Source organism: Camelus bactrianus, chromosome 15 (assembly GCF_048773025.1).
Source record: "Camelus bactrianus isolate YW-2024 breed Bactrian camel chromosome 15, ASM4877302v1, whole genome shotgun sequence".
Lineage (NCBI taxonomy): Eukaryota > Metazoa > Chordata > Mammalia > Artiodactyla > Camelidae > Camelus > Camelus bactrianus.
In genome coordinates, this window is record NC_133553.1 from 50,067,635 (window position 1) to 50,087,541 (window position 19,907).

General features: G+C 38.6%; 1 protein-coding gene across 17 annotated transcripts in view; it reads right to left on the reverse strand.

The window, feature by feature from the left end:
- NRXN1 (neurexin 1) overlaps positions 1-16,010 on the reverse strand; it is a 1,021,265-nt gene extending 1,005,255 nt beyond the window's left edge. For 10 of the 17 annotated variants that reach the window (XM_074341133.1, XM_074341132.1, XM_074341126.1 and 7 more), the window contains exons 1-2: positions 15,562-16,008; positions 11,136-12,822 (exon numbers count right to left, since the gene is read on the reverse strand). In XM_074341133.1, the coding sequence (XP_074197234.1) occupies positions 11,136-11,907 (772 nt within the window). In that variant the 5' untranslated portion in view covers positions 11,908-12,822; positions 15,562-16,008. Of the gene's footprint in view, positions 1-11,135; positions 12,823-15,561 lie in introns of all 17 variants that reach the window. The other 7 variants (XM_074341130.1, XM_074341120.1, XM_074341118.1 and 4 more) reach the window with 2 other exon arrangements.
- Positions 16,011-19,907: the final 3,897 nt, after the last annotated feature.

Below are 19,907 nucleotides of genomic sequence, written 5' to 3' on the forward strand. Positions count from 1 at the left end.
TCATCTCCTTCTTTGCTGTCTCCTGTTCCTCTCTCTGTCTTCTGTCTCATCTTCTCAATTATCACACATCCCAAGCATCGCAGGTTCCCTGAAGTCTCATCATCTTTCTATCCTCCATCTCTTATAGGCAGAACGCACTCCAAGATTGTGTACTTGGCCCCAATCCAAATCTTTATTGCCTCTGTTTTAGAATGAAACACAACATTTTCTATGTCATACAAACAAGGACTTTGACCAGGATGAATAGCATCTTGGTCTGGGGGTAGGAGAGGTGCCCATCATTCTTCTTTATTTCCAACGACCTCTGGTAAAGTAGACAGTTCTGGGCTAACAGTCACAGAGGAGAGCCATCCCTAGATGAAGAATTATTCTAATTCATGAAATTCTCCCTGTGCCTGTACTGTCATGAAGGAAATCAATGTAGGGGTTTGAAGAAGAATAAACAATGGATAAAACTCAGGTAAAAAATACTTTATATGTTATTTGAAGTCAAAAAATATAAATTGTGATATAGTAAGAAAGTCATATTATTTTAACTCTCCTATTCTAATCTAAGCAAAGGTTTAAGAGGCCAGAGGAGAAGAGAATTAATGATGTATATATTTTTAAAATTCCCATATAATGATAGAAACTGACCAATGAGGCATGTTTTGAAATGCATAAATGACTAATTTAAACATTAAAAACAAAAAATTCTTATAGATTCCCTAATAAGTCTGGTAAAAGAGGTTTCAGGGCTATTATTGACTTTTTTTAAAAACTTGCTGTTTCAAAATATTCCTGTAGTGGTCTTAGCCTATTTTGAACTCATTGGGGGTTTAGTAAATAAGTTTAACTCCCCAGTTTTCTTATGCATGAAAGTTTTAAAGAAGTCATTATTGGTATTAGCTTAACTTTTTCCATCTCTTTGAACATAACTGTGGCTCATTCCAAAAGATTCATAATAACTATTATTATTTTATAGTAATGGTTAAGTTTCATCAAAGTAAATTACTCTTGGTAACTGTCAAAGCAAACTTAGTCCAAGATTAAATATAGTTAGTTTTTCAAACAACTCCCAGGAATAGGTGGGATGTTGCTGACCAATAATATGAGAATGCTACTTTGCAGAAACCTCAAAATCTCTAACATCATGCCTGATCAGAGAAAGTCATTTGTCATACTTTAAGGGTAAATTTTTTAGGTTTCTAAGGTCTTATGTAGAAAAATTTATATATATATTACATAGACTACTCTAAATCGTAAAGACATGATATTTTAATGATATGTTTAACCAATATATATTTTTGAGGATTTTAACATGATTTCCAAGACTTTTAAATCTTCTGCTTACATTATGTAATTTTCTTATATATGTCAAATTTTTGTGTATATGTTTATATACATATACACACATTCATTCAATATATCAAATGTCTCATTATTTTAAAATACCTCAATACTTTATCTCACAGAAAGTTAGCCTAATTTTTAAAATAGGGGTTCATAAATGTATCCTCCGACACATTTAATTCTGAATTTGGGTTGTAAAATACAATATATAACTTCCTATTTTTACAATGTTTTCAATTGGATAAATAAAACATCTAGCACCTAAAGCATCACATTAAATAATTTTAAATAAATAATTACATTATTGGCAGAAAAAATCAATTTTGCACTCAAAATAAAGAGCTTAAGCTGGAAGGTAGTATCTTTCATATGGCAGCTATAGTTGTATGCTGCCTTGCCAGCTACTTCCCTAAGGAGAGTCCAGGCCCCTTAATTATAGAGAGACAACACTACTTAGAAGAAAAACATGAGTCTTTAATTTCCTCTGCTGGGCTGGGGCGATTCGTTCTGCTGAATCTAGCAATGTCTAAGTAACGCTTAAGCTTAGCTGGTTCCATGTACAAGGCCAGGTATTGTTAGGTCACAAACAGCAGAAACTCCTAAGCTGTCATCAGTGCTGCTTCCATTATGGATTACCATTCACACAGAACTCATTATGTCTATAATTAAACACAGAAAGCCCCTCCTGATGTTAGGATGCTAGCAAGGCAACTGTTCTTCGTGGCACTCCTCTTCTAACTTTTGGACCACCAGACCCCTCCTGGGAACCAACCTAATAAAGTGCTATTTGAAGTAGCACTTGTTCCTGTAACACGGCACCGGTATATTTCTAATTACAGTCCAGACAGTTTTAAGCACAAATAACTGGAAAAGAGTCTGGGTCAGCACTTTGTCTTGCATGGTCAGTCTTGTTTTCCTCCCACTTCTGTCCAATAATAGTTTCTCATATATATCAGAAACAGCATAGAAAATACATCCTTCTAACTCTAAGAACCATTCTAAAGTTCAATTTTAAGCAATGCACTGGGAAACCAAAATCTTTTATCCAAAAAGTTTTAGACACTATTCTCTCATTACATAATTTCAATTAAGTGTCCAGTGTACCATCATTTACATCTTCAGCAGAACCATATTCTAACTCAGCAACTTTTACTAAGTCAACTTATGTGACTGGGCTATGTCTTTACATTTGTGCTGAATCACCATGGACTTTGGTATTTTCAATAATTCTATCTCCTAGAATCTGAAATAGATGGAAATTGTGTTGATTTTTTTTTTTTGGAAAACTAAGTATTTTCATTCAAAAGATGAATTAGTTTTAATATTCTTTAGATGCAATATACCGGGGCTTTACGTCTGGTTACATTAGAGTAGAATCAACTGAACATAATATGAACAGAAGGCCAACGATGGAAACAAATAAACAAGCATTACAGAAACAAAATATGATGAATCCTGACAAGCTAATCCATTTCTTTACTATCATGACATTAGGAAATGGCACTAAATGTAAGGGTCTGCCACAATCCTCAGTTCTGAGGGTTTTTTGCTTTTTGTTTTTAAATAAATCAGCCATTCAAATTAGCACCACATTGACAACTAGTGAACAAACTTCCAGCATCCATTAGCGGTTTGTTAAGTGAAACACGCAGGTTTTGTCATATAATGGACAGAGTTGCCTGCTGGGGCAACATACACACCTGGGCCCAAATTTCAGCTCTGCATTGAGCTATGGGACTTTTGTCAAGTGACCTCTTCTAATACACAGTTTTCTCGTCTCTAAAATGGGAATTTTATAAAACCTATCAAGTAGGATGTTGCAGGGATCAATAAGGTAAGAAGATAAAGCTCACTGTACAACGCCTTTCACTCAGTGAACACTAAATCATAAGTAAAATAACTGTGATTCTAAACAGAATGATTAAACTGTATTCAAATTCAAGAGGTGCTTATGACACCGTTAAAGTAAGGGCACCTAGCACACCTTTTGAAATAATTTGATGCCTAATACATTGGAGGAGAAACCATGTATATTTGGAGATTTAGAGAGTATAGCTGGACTAGTACTGTCTTTTCCCAATATACAGTTAGTCATTCAAGTATTTATTGAGCTCTCACAACATATTCATCACTCAATCACCAAAAATACCAGCAGCTGAGTTGTCCTAATTGGAAATGTATTGGTAAGACTTTCACTCAGAGACGTAAATGTAAAATAAGAATCTGTGTGTTATTTCCATTATAAAGGCAAAAGAAATGGAAACAAGTTCAAAGGTTGTACAGGTATTTAAAACAATACTCTCTCTCCTTTAGCTAAATTTACATTAAATACACTCTTTCCTTGGAATGGTCATTGGATTTACATTACAAATATTTGACTCCTGCCTAGAATTTATAAATATGGATTTCCATTAAAGATTCCTTTGTAAGCAATTTTTTTATATGTATTCAGTGTATTGGTACTCATTGAGCAGTATTCCTTTTATAATTTGAAGGATTTTTTTTTTTGAGATAGAGCTTATATCCAGTAAAGTACATATATCTTAAGTGTATAATTCAGGGAATCTTTACAAATATATATGCCCATGTAACCACCACCCAGATCGTGTCAAAGGCTCACTGTATCCTCTTCTAGTTAACACCACTAAAAGGTAACCTCTACTCTGACATCTATCACCATAGATTAGTCGTGTCTGTTCTGAACTTTCCATAAATAGAATCACACAATATGCACTCATACAGCTGCTTCCTTCCTTACTTCATTTGTTCAGATTTTACACAGGAGGAACTAGGGGACCAATGTCCTCTTTACTCGTGTTGTCTGTACTAATGTATCAACATGCAATGAGAAATCTACCAAATCTCATACCTACTATTAGGTATAAATGATCTAAAATTCATCTAAAATGACTTCAAAGTAGATTTACAGAAAGAAGTTTAACATTTTTCACTATTAACATTCACAACATCCTAGAGCCACTACCCTGCTGCTGTTATATATTTCTTTCAAATTTTCAAGTTTTTCTGAGAGTTTACATCTATTAGCTACTCACAAAGACTCTGTGAGGTAGGTTAGCAGGAGTTCACAATATATTATAGTCTGATTAGGTGTTTCTCAACTTGCAGTTTTGGAAACCAAAATTAGAACATTAGCAACCTTATTCTACTTTTGACAGCAACTTAGAGCCAATGCCACATGCAGAACTTAGTTCTTCAGACCCCATGCCACATTCTGTTTATATACATTATAGAAACAACAGCATGGCAGGAAAAGAACCTGAGAGAGCATTGTATTCATTTCCACAGTCAAGTAGAAATACATGGAATCCATGCTTAAGAGAGAAAATCAAAAAGCCATGCAATTTTGGAAGAGCTCTAAAGCAACTAACCAAAAACCTTTTTTTCCCCAAAAATCTAATTGGGACATCTTAAGACTTTCTACACAGCAAGAACCAGTACATTTACCAATTCCTGTACTTCCAAATATTAGAAAAGGGACTCAGCCATAAAATTACAGAGAAGTACACAAGGAAAAAGGATAATAAGGGTTTTGCATAATATTGTGATGCATAATGAACTAAAACTTTTCAGAGTGCAAAAATGATTTATTCTGAATTATGTCAAATATACTTGTGCAATTTTTGAAAGTACAGTTTGCATAACAACGTCTAATAATAGGTTTATTAGCTCCTTACTAAAGCAAAACCCAAATATCTAAAGTAAAGCCTGATTTTCAACATATATTTATAGGAATTAACCCTACAACCAGTGTAGCCACCAAATGGTCACTGAGAAAGGGATACAGAATGTAGTTAATGACTGTTTTCAGGAACCAGTGTGGCTCAGGGTCCCAATTCTCAGAATACAGCTAAGAATAACAGAAATATTACACAGCACCTGCCCTTTCTGTAGTCAATCAAGGATTTCTTTTAAATAATCAGTTTAGTTATCACATTTCATTTAATAGTATCCAAAACTAGAACACGATTTTCCTGCCACATATAATTTTACACTAAAAATATAATCTGTTTATGATAACTGTAAGACATCTTGCTTGACTTTTTAAAGTTCAAGTATATTACCTAGTTTCTCTGTAGCATCCATGTAAGTAACTGTAACTTATAGAAGAGCCTCAAAGATAATAAACAGGATAGATTCATTAGATATATATACCTATACATTAGGATAAATACAGAAAAAATCACTAACTATAGAGTTGAGATAGATAAAGCTATTAGTTTATGTGAAAAGATCCTTTTGGGTTAAAGGCTCCCTTAATCATAATACAAATTCTCAAGGAGAATATCATTTTTAAAATATTCTGAATCACAACCAGACATGGGTGACATTAGAGTGCAGCTGTGTAAAACAGAAATAGAGGCTCACTGTCTTCACTCTTTGCTTTTCTTTCTAAGTGGAAACTTTTGGGCTAATCAAGGCAGGATAATAATTACAATAGAATTTCTTTTAAATGAGAAAGAAAATGTTCCATATTTGAAGTTTGCTTGAGAGTAGCCCTAAAGAAAAAGTTATCTGTAGTAGTGGTGGTCCTGGTGGTAGCAGAGATGATGATAATAGAAATAACAAATGGACACTTCAGAATATTTACTATGTGCCAGGCACCACTCTTAGAGCCTTACATGAAGTCACCTGCTTAACTTTGATAACATCCCTATGAAATAAGTTCTATTATTATCTCATTTTCATGGATGACAGTACTGAGGAACAGTGTTTAAGTATGCCCACTTAAACCAGGCAGTGTGGTCCCACAGTCCATATAATTCAACACTACAACTTCAACTCAGAATGGTTGAACAAAATAACATATTCCACCTCTTTGTGGCATTCTAGACTGGTATCTCAGTTCATTATTATTTTATAGTCAAGATAAGCTTTTTATTGATAGATCAGATAGATGCTTTTCATTGTCATACTTTAAGAGCTCCCTAGAACATGTTATCCAAATCAAAATTATTTATGATTTTCTCCATTCCACTCAGAGGTTTTTCAGCACAGGGGATCTACCTGCTCCACCAATGACAGACTTCAAATAAAACTCCGGCAAAATCTCTGCATAATTTTTGTCTAGTACCTAACTATATAGTAACTATTTAAATGTTTTTAACCTTATAAAGATTATAAGCATCTACATAATATTTTCCTTTATTGTAGCAGTTAAAATATTGAAAGCCTAGAATCAATCCATCAGTATACACTGTCACAAAGAAGACATGTTGAGCGAGGTATGACACTGCCAATGGGCTCCAGGAGCCTACAGATTCAATAAGTATATGTGAGAGAAACCAAACGACAAGACACAAAAAGGGTTCAGGTAATGCTAGTTACAGGTGGAACCAAAATGTTCCAAACAACAAATGGCCTTAGAGTTCTATACATAACCAAACTCACAAAGATTGCAACTTCCTTACAGAAAGAATCTTGTTTTCCTCTATCTCCACTAGTTCAATCTACAGCATACAGTGTGTACTTAACAAATGTTGTTGACTGACTGACAAACAGAAAATAATGTTTTCTCTTTCTCTCTGGCCCCCTATCAATCTGGTCTCTACACTGTAGCCAGAGTAACACACTGAAGTATAAATTTGATAATGGTACCCTCCTCTTAACCTTTCACACTAAACTTCTTCCATCGCCTTTCCACCATTTTTAAAATAAAGATTAAAATATTGACATGGGCTACAAAGACCCTGCACGAGCTGGCCCCATTCCTCTCTCTGAGAGCTCCATACTCAAGGGCCTTCTCTCGTTGCTTGAATGTGCCATGCCTTCTCCTGCACCAAGCTTCCCTCCTAATATTTCTCCTCTGCCTTTAGCTGGCTAACTCCTTCTCATTTCTGAGATTTTAGTTTAAGTATCATCCCTCAGGAAAATTTTCTTTGATTAGGTCAGTTCACTTTTAAGTTTTCACAGTACTGTGTACCTTCAAAACACATAACCATTATTTTAAGTTTTCATTTTTTTTTAAATTATTGTGCCTTCTCACTGAAACGCTGAGAGATTATTCACCATTTTGTTGCCTGGACCTAGTATTCAGACACATACAAAGCACTTAATCAGCAGTTATTGAATAAAGAAATGAATGAATGAATGAGTGAATATGGTTGTCCACCTGGTCATATTAGTAAAGTCATAGAAAGCCAGGGCTTTAGTAAATACCTATCACACTGCCATGTTTAGTTAATATCAAGCATTTAGTCATCACAAGCCATACATGTTTACGGCCATTTAAATAGAGGAAGTGAATAAAAGTGATACTCAGAGTCTAGTATGAAATCTTCATATAAGAGACCCTAATATGTATAAAGCCTAAATGTGGAAATTGTAAAACATGTAACTTCTCATTGACCAGACTTTTATTCTCATTTTTAACTGAGTAGCCATAGAATTCACTAATTCGTTTAAGCTGCTAGGAAACTATTAGTCCTCTTATGTAGAAACTTATTAAATAATAATAGTCCCGGGACACTTACATGGCATGATTCACTAAAAAAGCTATGTGGCCCATAAGCATCTACCATTCAGGAAAGATGACATTCTTGGATAGTTGGCTTCTAAGGCTAACTCTCAGGGTCAAAGAACGTTAGTGATGCATAATTTGGTTCTGTTGCATCAGCCATACCTATATATATACACTTTTTTTTCTTGAATAATCCCTAAACCTGGAAAAAAAATCAAACCTAATAAACTGGAAATCTTATTCAGCAGACATCATAAATACAAGGCTTTGAGAATAAGAGTGTTGGTGCTCTAACCCATGCTCTGTCACTAGCCTGGTCATGACATATAACCTTCCTTGTGTTCTCTTTCCATCACCACATAAATAAACAAATAAAACTTGCTAGGCCTGCATAAACAGAGTAAGGATGAATGTGAGCTCATTAAATGAAAACATTCTAGAAACCATAGGTGCATAATTTGTTTAAAGACATTCCATTAAAAAAAAGAATATTCTCACTTTCTTTTTGGTAGTTTGTACTGTATTTTGAATACAAAGGCAACTAAAATACTACTAGACTTTTTTATTAAGTTAAAGACTGTAGTTGGCATCAGATATAATTGGAATTTTGTTTAACATTTGCTGTTAATTTTTTTCTAAATTTTCTCTACTGATATGGCTTTATTTTTAAATTAGTTTTTTTTTTTCCCTTAATGTGGCAATCAGTATAAATACTGGCTAGAGGCAGGGCTTTGTTTATACTTCATTTGAATAGAAATCATTTATCTCTAGCCATCAATACATGATCCGTGTTGGGAGAGACATCCATTCTCAATTAATAATTTAATAGTCACTTGACACAGGGAAAATAAGCAAAATGGAGCCAATCCTTCTGGGGAGACCAGCCCTGTCTTTACCATTCCATCTCCCATTTCTGTGATAATCAAAGGAATCCAGCCTTTTGTTTTCCTTTTATGACTAGTGGTGATCTTTGCTCCATTTTCAGCTCATATTTTCAAAATGAATCAATGTTCCAGAACTATCCTGATGGATATTCCATTCTGGGTTGAATTACCTTATGCATCAAGTATTAGTCTGTTCAGTTATGTATCTAATTCCAAAATCTTCATCTCATGAAAAGAGCTATCCACTTGCAAAATAAGATGCATTTCAGAGACATCTAATTCTGTTTCTCTTCAACATACTACTTTTGCCATGCTTTCTCCACTTTTAACTGTTCCTGATTATGCACATCCCTGTATCCCTGCGTTAAAAATGCACAGAAAAATAAAAAAAAATTTCCTTTAAAACACCCTCCCACACAGAACAAGCTGTCATTGTGTCATATTTGTTTCCTAATTTAAGGAAGGAAGTTATATTTCATGTGTCCTTCATTAAATTTCCTGCTTTGTAGTTTAAAGTGGCATTGGGATACTTAGAGCAATTTGTCCCATAAAATAATGTTTATTTTTTAATTCATTTCTATTAATCAGTGCAGAAGTATGCAACTTCAAGTTATACTACAGCAAATCATCAAATGTAACTACCTTATTCATGGTCTAAAATCAAGGTAGGTTCGGTAGGGGAAAAGCATGTAGTGCTTTTTGGTTTGTTTGTTTGTTTGTTTTTTGTAAAATATAGCTATAAAGCCTGCTGATGCTAAATTCATGGAAATTTACCATGGAACCCACATTCTTCTATAATTACTTAAACCAAAATACATGAAAACAAAAGCCTTCACGAAGACAGAAAGCAAAAAAATAGCACTTGACTTTTTTCCATAAACCCATAAAGGCCACTGAACTCTCCTAATGACCAGATTTCTTTTCTTCCTAACTAACTCGCTTTGATGTTTTACAATTACAAATTTTATCAAGTCTTCATTTCTCTTAAAGTCAGGTAAGAGAGAACTGCCAAGTGTAATAAGATTTACAAGGGCTAGTTCCCCTTAGCAGTGTCAGCAAAACAACCAGAAGACATTATACAATAAAATACAGCCAGACATAGAGCTTTTGTGCCTACAGCTTTCAAAATCAGATTTAATAATTCACCTTTTTTTAAAAAATGCAGCCATAAATGCCATTTATCCATTGGTGATTGCCTTGATTTGACCCATAAGCTATCTACTTTAAACCCTGACATTTTCTCTCCTGCTCAGCCACAGACACATCCATATTTCTTCTTTTTCATATCACTCTTTCTGTTCATAGGCTTTCCTGTATTTATACAACAATATGTTTCTTTGGTCATTGTCATGTAGCAAAATTGGAGAAACACAGTAATGACCAAATTTTATTTATAAAGGGGAGAAAATAAAACTTAAGAGGTATGATTTTTTGTTGTTGTTTTAATTCCACACCGTTTCAATCCCTAAGAACAGAAATTAGCTTGGCCTCCACTACTCAGATAAATATCATTAGTTGAATATCCTTGGAAAATCTCTTGCAATCCTTCATACTCACTCCCTGTTTATTAGCCTACAGACCCTTCCAGTCCAGCAACGTCTAAATTTCTGTACTATTTATCTGCCCAAGTCATCTGCTAATTGAGAAATATGCTGTTTAATCTTTAACATTTAAAATATGAGTTGACCTATCTTCCACTTCAAGAAACCAAAGGAATCAAATAATTTTATTAAACTGCTCAATGTTGGACTTGGACACAACCATAGAAACTAACATTAATTCCAAGAACCCCCCTCCTCCTAATCAAGAAAATCTTCACAAGCTCTCCCCCACCCCACCCCCTTTTTCCACAACCAAAAGCAGGATCTGACACTTGCAAAAGGCACAGCTCTGTGTATGAATTCTGTCTCCCTCGTCCTTTACCGAAGACTGACTACGTGGGGATTCTTAACCATCGTGAATCTGTCCTGACTTCATTTTTCACCAAATGCGTGCCCAATCTTCTAGATGCCTGTATGCATCTTACAGGGAAAATCTGTGTATTAGACTTATTGGTGGTAGAGTAAAGCGCAGCGTATATTCAGGCGGGCCGTGGACCAACGAAGATAGGGAGCAGCCCGGCAAGAAACCCGGGGAACGAAGAGGAGAGGTCATTCTACCTGCCACTTGGATGTTAGTAGGGCTGGTAGGAAGGGCTCCCGGGAGGAAACTGAGCCTGGAAATGGCGGCTGCTCGACCCTAAAGAGGGTGCCAAGGGAGGGGCTGAGGGAGGTGATAAGCAGAGAGGACTGAAACAGGTCTTCACCTGAACACTATTTGGAACACTCTCCAGAGCAGGCAGGCCCCATGCACCGGCCCGGGCCTGCCTCGCCCTGCCTCGCCCGGCCTCCCCGCACCCCGCCCGGCCGAGGCCCCCGGGGCTCCGGCCTCGTCAGCCTTACCTTGGCTGCAGTCCTTGCCGCGGAAGCCGGTTCGCGAGCAGTCGCACACCGCCTGGTCGTCCACCACGGAGCACACGCCCCCGTTGAGGCACACGCCGCCCTCGCCCTCCTCGCCCGCCTCACACGGGCTCCCGCCGCCGCTGTTGGACGGCTCGTCGTCCAGCTTCACCTCGCCGCTGTCCACGGGCAGGGCCTGCGAGGAGTTGACCCTCACGTCACGAATCCACCCTTTGAAGGGCTCTCGCTCCCGCACGGAGGCCAGCGTAAGCTTGAGCGCCGCGGCGCGCAGTTCTGGGGGGAGCCCCCCGACGAAGAGGCCGCTGAACACCGTCATGTCCCGGCGCTTGGACTTAACCTCCACCCACTTGGCCTCCACCTGGTCGATGAAGAGCGTAGTGTTGCGGAACTGACGGCGGATACGTACGCTGTGCCACGCGCCGTCGTTGACCGGCGTGTCCGCCAGGAGCGTGGCAGGCTCCGCACAGAAGATGGAGAAACTGAGCTGCAGGCGGCCGCCGCGTGTCAGGATGAGCTCCAAAAAGTCGCAGAAGCCCTCGTCGTCGAAGTAGAGCACTAGGCCCCGGGCGCTGCGCGTCTTGAGTTGGAAGCTCATCTCGCTCTCGCAGCAGGCGTTCCACTTGGGGAAGCGCGTCCACTGGCCCTCGGCGCCCGGGAACTCCAGCCCGCTGCCCAGCTCCGCCCAGCAGCCCAGGAGCAGCAGCGAGAGGCACAGGAGAAAGCAGCCCCCGCGCTGGAGAAGCGCCGTCCCCATGCTCGGGGCTGGGGTGCGGCGGGGGGGTACCGGGGCCGACAGGGTCAAAATGGTCCTGGACACCGTGATGCAGAAATAAGGGCCAGGAAATAAATCGGGTAAGAGGATGGGCAGGAGTGGGAGGGATGCACCCTCCTTTATCTAGCTCTTTTTTTCTTCTTCTTCTTCCAGCAACCCCTCCCTCTCTCCCTATAGTCCCCTCCCAACAGGAAAACGTAAACCCCAGTGGTGCAGGGCAGCCACAGAACTTCCAGACCAAAGGGAGGATACACTTTGGAATCAACGTTCTGGAAAAAGTGTCAACAGAAGGTCAAGGAAAATCACGCATCCATTTGAGTCCGATGAACTAGTCCAAGGGCATTGGTGGTATCAAAAGATGCTTCACTCTTCAAATACCATCATGTGCCAAATTCTATCAGTGGTAACCAGCGAAAGGAAAGCAATTAGAGTCAGGCGAGAAGCAAACACTTCCCAGGGAAGTACAAGAAGCCAACAATGAACCAGGATCCTTGAATGACTGGTAATGCCTCAAGTGTTTCTCCTCCAGATGTAGTGTCCCAAACCAGAAGGGAGAAAGATGTCCCTTGCCTTTTTACACTTAGCAACCCCGAGTAGTTTCAAAGGCCTGCTTCTTCTGTCATAGCATAGACTTCTAGTACCACTGTAGCCAAAGCAGAATTCCTTGCAAATAGCCTCACAGGCTGGATTAAATGTTCTCTTTTTCCCTCCCCAACAGTAGGATTCAAACCCAGAAGCTGTGAAATAGCCAGAAGCTGTTAGATGTGGAAATCACAACAGCTCCTCTTCTTTACTCTCCACCTCTGCAAGGCCACGCTAAGATGCCAGCATATCAATTGGTTGTGTGTTGGTGATGCATTTTGGTTATATTTTGTCTTTTTATAAGGACCCAGAAATCTGCAGAGGATTAAAATAAAAATTAAGTTCTAAAGTCATTTACGTATCATATAAATCATTATTCAGCCCAGAAACCAGATGTATAACTAGTGCATTAGTAAGCCAGAGTTAACATTATTGGAAGGAGCTTATTTGTCCTCATCTACAAGTAAGAAATAATGTCTCCTAATAGTTAACCTTAGATATAATATTAGTTACAATCAGCCATTATGCCTTTCTAGTTTAACAGTTAATAGGTAACCTTCCCAGGTTTTTATAGAGATTTGGTTATGGTTATCTTTCACTTTTGCTGAGAAATTTTAATTTTTTAAATATGTGAAAAGGAGAGAAAAAAGACTTTTAGAGACTCCTTATATTGTGCACTGTTTACATGGACAATAAAAATACAACCTATTCAAATCTCAGTTAATAGATTTTACAACGGGCAAAGCAGATCAAACTATCAACTGGAAGGTGCGAGCTTGGAATTGTATAGCATTCCTACCATTTTATTTTTCACAGAGATAGAAGGAATATTGATGGTTTCTTGGGAGTCTCTCTTAAATTTCAAAGAAGTAATTTCTTCCTGTTTATTAAAGGAATAATCCATTATAGGATAAAATACCTAACTGGAGTCAGATACCTGTTTTTGGCAGCATTTGTGTCTCATAATATTAACTCCTCTAAAGATGGGTAGGGTATTTAATATTTTGCCTAACAGTGTAGTGATCTTAACTCCTCTTCAAGTCCTTTCTGGCAGTCAGCTCTTAGAATTTGGGTGGTTAGAACAGCAGCTGGCATGTGTGTCACCTTAGCTGCTCTAGTTCCAGGATGCTAGAATTTAAAATTATATCTTTGAATCACTCACTATACTATTAATCACCTCTCTTTATTCAACTCTAATCTGACAGGTTCTTAAAATGGTATAAAAATCATAAATAATGAATCATTTTTAAGGCATTTTTTAACCAAAAATACACTCTCACCTATTGACCAAAAAAAAAAAAAAAAAAACACAAATGTATCATCTGGTCATGTCAAGAAAACACATGTATTTCCTTTACCATTCCCCACCATCTCCCCCCACCACACACACACACACACACACACACCAATTTATTGCCTGAACACAGAAGCTCACTATCCAATTAACACTTTTTTCTACAAGCTGAAACTAGCAGTAATTTATGGCACCGCATTGTGCTGCTACTCCTCCATGGAGGGAGCTGGGAGCATTTTTCTTCAGTACAGAGCAATCCCTACAGGTGTCAGCTGAGAGCCACCAAGCTAGGGGATCCCACTTCAAGTTCCTCCCCAGATGAAATTGATGACTGGTCCTCTCTCTTTCAACACACACACACAGACGCGCGCGCACACACACACACACAGCCCATTACCAAACAGAAATAAAAATCTGAGTTGCTTATTTATATGGCTGATATATTCCACACCATCAGCAATCACCAGCCATATCTTGTCTACTCCTGTGCCAAGCCCAAAGAAAGGTGCTCTTAAAATTTATTCTAAGATAGCAAATTATTCAGTATACTTTCATTTTTTAAGTGGACTCAAGAATCTTTGAAATTTTTAGTCATCACAAAATAAATCTGGAATTTCAAGATCAAGAGTAGTGCTTTGAAACCATCCATAAGCTCATGTGTTAGAAAACCATTTTTTTTTGTTAGTCGGTTGGAGCCTATTATTTTATTAATTGATATTACATAGATCACAAAACCTTCTTTACCACTCTCTCCTGCCCTCCTCCACTGAAGCATACCTTGACAATTTTTTAAGGAATGTAAGAGAATTGGAAAAACATATATTCTTACCACAGTGGAGGTCAACTGACTCTCCCAGTTCTTAGGGGAAGCTCATTGTGTGTGAGAGAGTGTCTGTATTTATATGGAGAAGAGGATTCTCTCTAGGTGCCGGAAAACCTGGCGAGTTCACAAATTAGAGGATAAAATAAAAGGATCTGAAAAACAACCTCACTGCAGCCAAACGAAGAAGCGCTCTAATTCAAAAGCAGACTAACAGCCTCATTAATCTTTTCTTTCATTTCTAGAATCAAATTCATTCCCAAGCCACTGGAAGGATGGAAGGATCGATACAGTATGTTCATCAGCTGCAGCTGCATTTATTTTAATATGTTTATGTTAACACACACACACACACAAACACACACCTTTCCATGTACTTTCAATATACCATAATAAGAACCTGAAATCTCTGAGAGAATTTTTAGAAGTGCCTATCTTTTCCCTGTGGCTTTTGCAAAGTCCCTCAATTGCAGTGCACACCCAAAATTCTCCCTGGCTTTCCCGCCCAGTCTCTAAGCTCCATCTGTAATACCAGTGCAGTTTCTTGGAGCCTGGAGTCTACTGCACAAATTAAGCCTAGGCACAGCATGGGGCTGATGGGGAAAGGAAAGAAAGATGTAGCTCTAGATGTATTTTATTGCTTTGGTTTCTAACCTGCCTGTTTTCTTTTCTTTTTTTTTTTTCTTTCTTTTTTTTATTGCTAATAAATCACTACATTCAGTCTTTAAGTTACTACCCGAGTTCCACCATCTCATCTTCTTGCCATCTATTAAAAAAGCTTCATGCAAAACAACCAACATCTATACTCCTCTACCCTCCCACCACCCATCCTTCCCTGTGCATTTGTGGCACATCCTGGCTCAGTTACAACGGGGAAGGATTGCTTCTCCGGCTTGCCTCGCCCCATCCCCTCCCCCCAACCCAAATTGAGCTTCTTTACCTGCCTGGTTATTCCCCTTTAGCTCGAGCCAGAGCCTGAGGCATGCATGCATCGGTCAAAGCGAATTTCCTGAGGTCGGTGGATAAGGCGACTGCTGCTGCCTTTTCAGAGGCGTCAGGCTTGAGCGTCTATCTCCAAGAGTGCGGGAGGGGAGAATAGGCAACGGAGGGGAGCAGAAGGAGGAGGAGAGGGAAAGAGCTGGGAAGGAGGAGGCGGTGGTGGAGCCCAAGAAGGCTGGGTTACGTGACGCCGGGTGCTGTCCTTCTGAAAGAGAAGGGCGGAGCTGAGCTCTCCGCAGTACCATGGAGAGCGGTGGGCCGTCCTCAGGCTGCGATACTGGTGGGCTCAGCCCGCCGGCGCAGCCCCTCCGTGTCGGGATGCTGCGCAGCGAGGTGTTTCTACCTTTGCTTCGTCCCCTTGCTAGAGGAGCCCGATCCTGGGGGCGGGAACCTGCCGCAAGTGCTTCTAACTTGTCACCACCCACCCTCCCCCACCCGACAGAGAGAGACCAGAGAACCACGTACCCTACTGAGCATGCCCAGGACCCTGCTAGACCCACGGAAAGCTGTGTGGAGATTCCACTTCTCCGGGGTTTAGTCGTGATTGGGCGAGGGTACCTGACAGGATTCCAGGGAAGGGTTCAGCAGCCGAAAGGAAGGGACCAAGGAGTCGATGATTAAGATGAACTCTGGCTTTACTTGCGTACTTGTCTCTTGCTTCGAACACTTGAAAAGCTGCAGCTCTTCGAGGAATGCAGGGACAAGGAAGATTCGCAGAGTCGCTGGCATTTCCCCAGAACCACGTCCCTGCCCCACCCCTTACAGTGGCCCTGGCCTAAGTGATCACTTCAGACCTTCACGATCTACCTAAGCTGTGCAAAAAAAAAAGAAAAAGTGAAAGGAACCCACCAGGCTAACGCACCAACTTGGAGACAGATTCAAGTCTGTCTGGTAAGGTGCTTTTTGCGGTAGCCTCTCCTCATTCCCCAGCCTCTCCCAGCTTTCCGTGCTCTGCCTTGGCCATGGGCATCCCGAGCTGAACCAAGTTCTGTACCTGTTTAACTCTTCCCTCTGTCTCCTCCTTCCTTTTGCAGCTGGTAAAACCTGGAAGAAGTGAAACTTGGTGTGAGATTCTAACCGTATCATTGGGCATGCCCACCGGGCATTGCTGAGTCTGGTGACAAAGGAGTTAACACTAAGGGAGCTTGCACAATAGTGGTAAGGGAGTCTGAAGAGTGTGGCTAAATTATAGTTTGAGTCCTATGGACATTTAAATTCCTAACCCTATTATATTCCTAACCTGGGTTAGTTTTAGAGCAGAAACAGCAGACATGCTTATTTTAACACCACAAACCTAATAGCTTCAGCCTCAAATGTCATAAGGTTAGACTATTTTCTGCCTCTAGGCCCTATAAAGCAAAACTGTAAAACCTAGACAAATTCAGGAGTAGTGAAATAATATACATTTCAGATGCAATATTCATTTTCTTCCAAAGAAACCAGAACTCATTCTTTTTGATAAGCCCATTTATACTCTGACTACTTTTGTAGAAGAGTCTAAATAACCTGGAGACAGGAACAGAACCTCAGGTTTTATTATTTTTATTGGCTTCAGTGTGGTCAAGTAATTAAATGTGTGGGAACTAGAATCAGTTTGTCTGGGCTTGAAATCCATCTCTGTCATTTATCAGCTGTGACCTTGAGTAAGATGCTTAAGCTTACAATGCCTCAGTCACCTCATCTGTAAAATGGATATTTTAATAGCTCCCACTCCATCTGTTTGTTGTTGTACAGATTAAATGAATAAACAGACATAAAATATTTTAGAACTGTGTTGAGTAAACACTACCTTTTTCATTATTATTATTAATTCCAATCCCATTCTGTTCTCTTTGACCCAATGGAAGTCACTTCTCTGAAATCAGATTCCTTAACCATAAAATGAGGGTACTAGTAAGTACCAACTTATTCCACAGGATTACTTTGGGAATTTAATAACGTAATAATTGTTAACATGATTTAAAAAAAAAACAAAAATGAATTTTAAATAAGTAAAACTAAGTCTCAGAAAAATACCTTTTCTAAGGTTAGTCTGTCATTAAGTGAACTTGGACTACAAAAATAATCTACTTAATTTCAGGGGCTTTTTAATTTTCCTACCATTTACCAGTAGGTTCTAGAAGACATAGCACATAAGCTATGCCCCTATGTGTCTATTATACAGGTAAAGCTTACTGCAAAAATAAGTAGAAGGGACATCAAATTTTTAAGAATTTAATGTAAGAAGTTTCCATGATGTGTGTTCCAGATCTGTGTGTACATTCATCAGTGAATCCTCTGGTGGTGGCAGATTTCTATAGACTCTCTTAAGAGTCAAAACCCTGGACTCTTAAACCTGGTAATTTCCACCAGTCCATATGACCTGATCAATTATTTAGTTTAATTTTACGTTCGTGATTTTGGATCTTATCTTCAGGTGGGCTCCACAATGTTTCCACTGGATCATGGCTTCCTTTGGGCTGTTTTGTGTGGTTTTCTGATTCAAAGGTACATTAAAATTCTTACTCTTCATGCATAAGTTTTAAAACAAAAAGTTCTCTGTGCCCACCCCTTATACAGACACAATCAATCTAAACTGAGGGGCTAGATTATGTGTTGCATTAATCTCCTTTGCACTTATCAGATTTAAAGCAACTACTGTATCTAGTCTAAGGAACATGGACAGCCATAAGATCTCTTTTCTTTCAGTAAATATGCAGAGGGGAAACTATCAGTATTGCTTAGAATGGGGGGGGGGATCACATAATGTAGTGATAAAAGCTCTTACTTTATTTTAAAGCATGTCTTCCTTTGTTGTTTCTACATGAATTACTTCAACTCTCTGAGCACTAGTTTCCTCATGAGTAAAATGAGGATAATGGTACCTCACTTTTTAAGATTTGATGAGGATAATGCCAGTATCTAATGTTGAGCGTCTACTCCATGCGAAACAGTGCTCCAGTTGCTTACTTACATTCTAACTTAGTTTATCCCTCACAGCAACCATATAAGATAGAGTCTAGGCTTTCACTTATTTTACCAATGAGAAAAGTGAAGCACAGAGAGATGTACCAAGACAGTCAAGGTCACACCTAGCAATATAAGTGCAAGAAAGGATACAAACTCAAGACTGTGATCGTAAACACCTTTCTACACTACCTCTCATCAAATGATCCTTTACACCAGCACACTGCTTGGCACAATGCAGCTACTAATATATGTTAATTCCTTTTTCCTTTTTGTGAGTTTCATCAAAAGGAACCCAGGGAACTAAACAGTCAACTTTGGAATGTAGTAATGTCATTCCTTGATGACAAGTACTATATGAAATATCTTAACGGAAACAGGCGAGGTGTTTTTAATGCTACTGTCATTTTTTTTTTGTTTGTGGGTAAGATGTAACATGATTCCTATAGATATGAATTTGAGACAATTTAACATTTGTCAGAAGAATCTAGTATTTTTTTTTAGAAAGGTGGAAGGTAAGATTAATTCCTCTCCAGTCACCTTAGTGAATGTATCAATTTAGGCTACTGTAATGTGTGAAAGATTTTAACTCCTGCCCCTTGCTACTACTCAGAACAAATGAGATAATTATGAAATCAAGATGGTTGTTTATGATTATGTCTGATGGGGAGAATTTCTGACAACCCAAATATGGAAACATAAATAATATCTCATGCCATAAACTGGTAAACATTTTGCAACAATGAAAATGGAAATGCAAGATCACCATAAACAAATATATTTCCATAAAGTATTAAATATTAATGAGCATTCTAACATGGAAACTCGCTCCACAATAAAAATAAACTAAGTGGTAAGATTTTTTGACTGAGAAACAAATACAGAGAGAATCTGTGTTTATTGCTGCAGTCATAACTTGCACTTCCACATTAGGGGATCAGTGTAAACACCTACTTTCTCAATTAAAATTAAGGCAAAATGGAGGCTTTGAGATATCCATGAATTCCAAGATTGATATTAATTTGGAAAGGGGCTTTAACATGACAAATGTAAGTGATTGAGAAGAAATGCATGGTAATAAGGAGGGAAAATATAAGTTGATATGCATTAAATGCCTTTCCACTAAAGATGGTAGATAATTTAAAACAGCAGTAAGATTTATCATTTTAAGAGATTTTCTGTTTGATTCAGGTGATGTACTGAAATAATGGCATTACTAGGGAGAGATTAGATTATGCTATTTTCAACTAAATTTCAGCTTAATAGTGAATTCCTCTACTTACAGTATAATTGTTGCATAGTTGGAATGCTATTGTTTAGCTTACAAATTATTTATTTTAA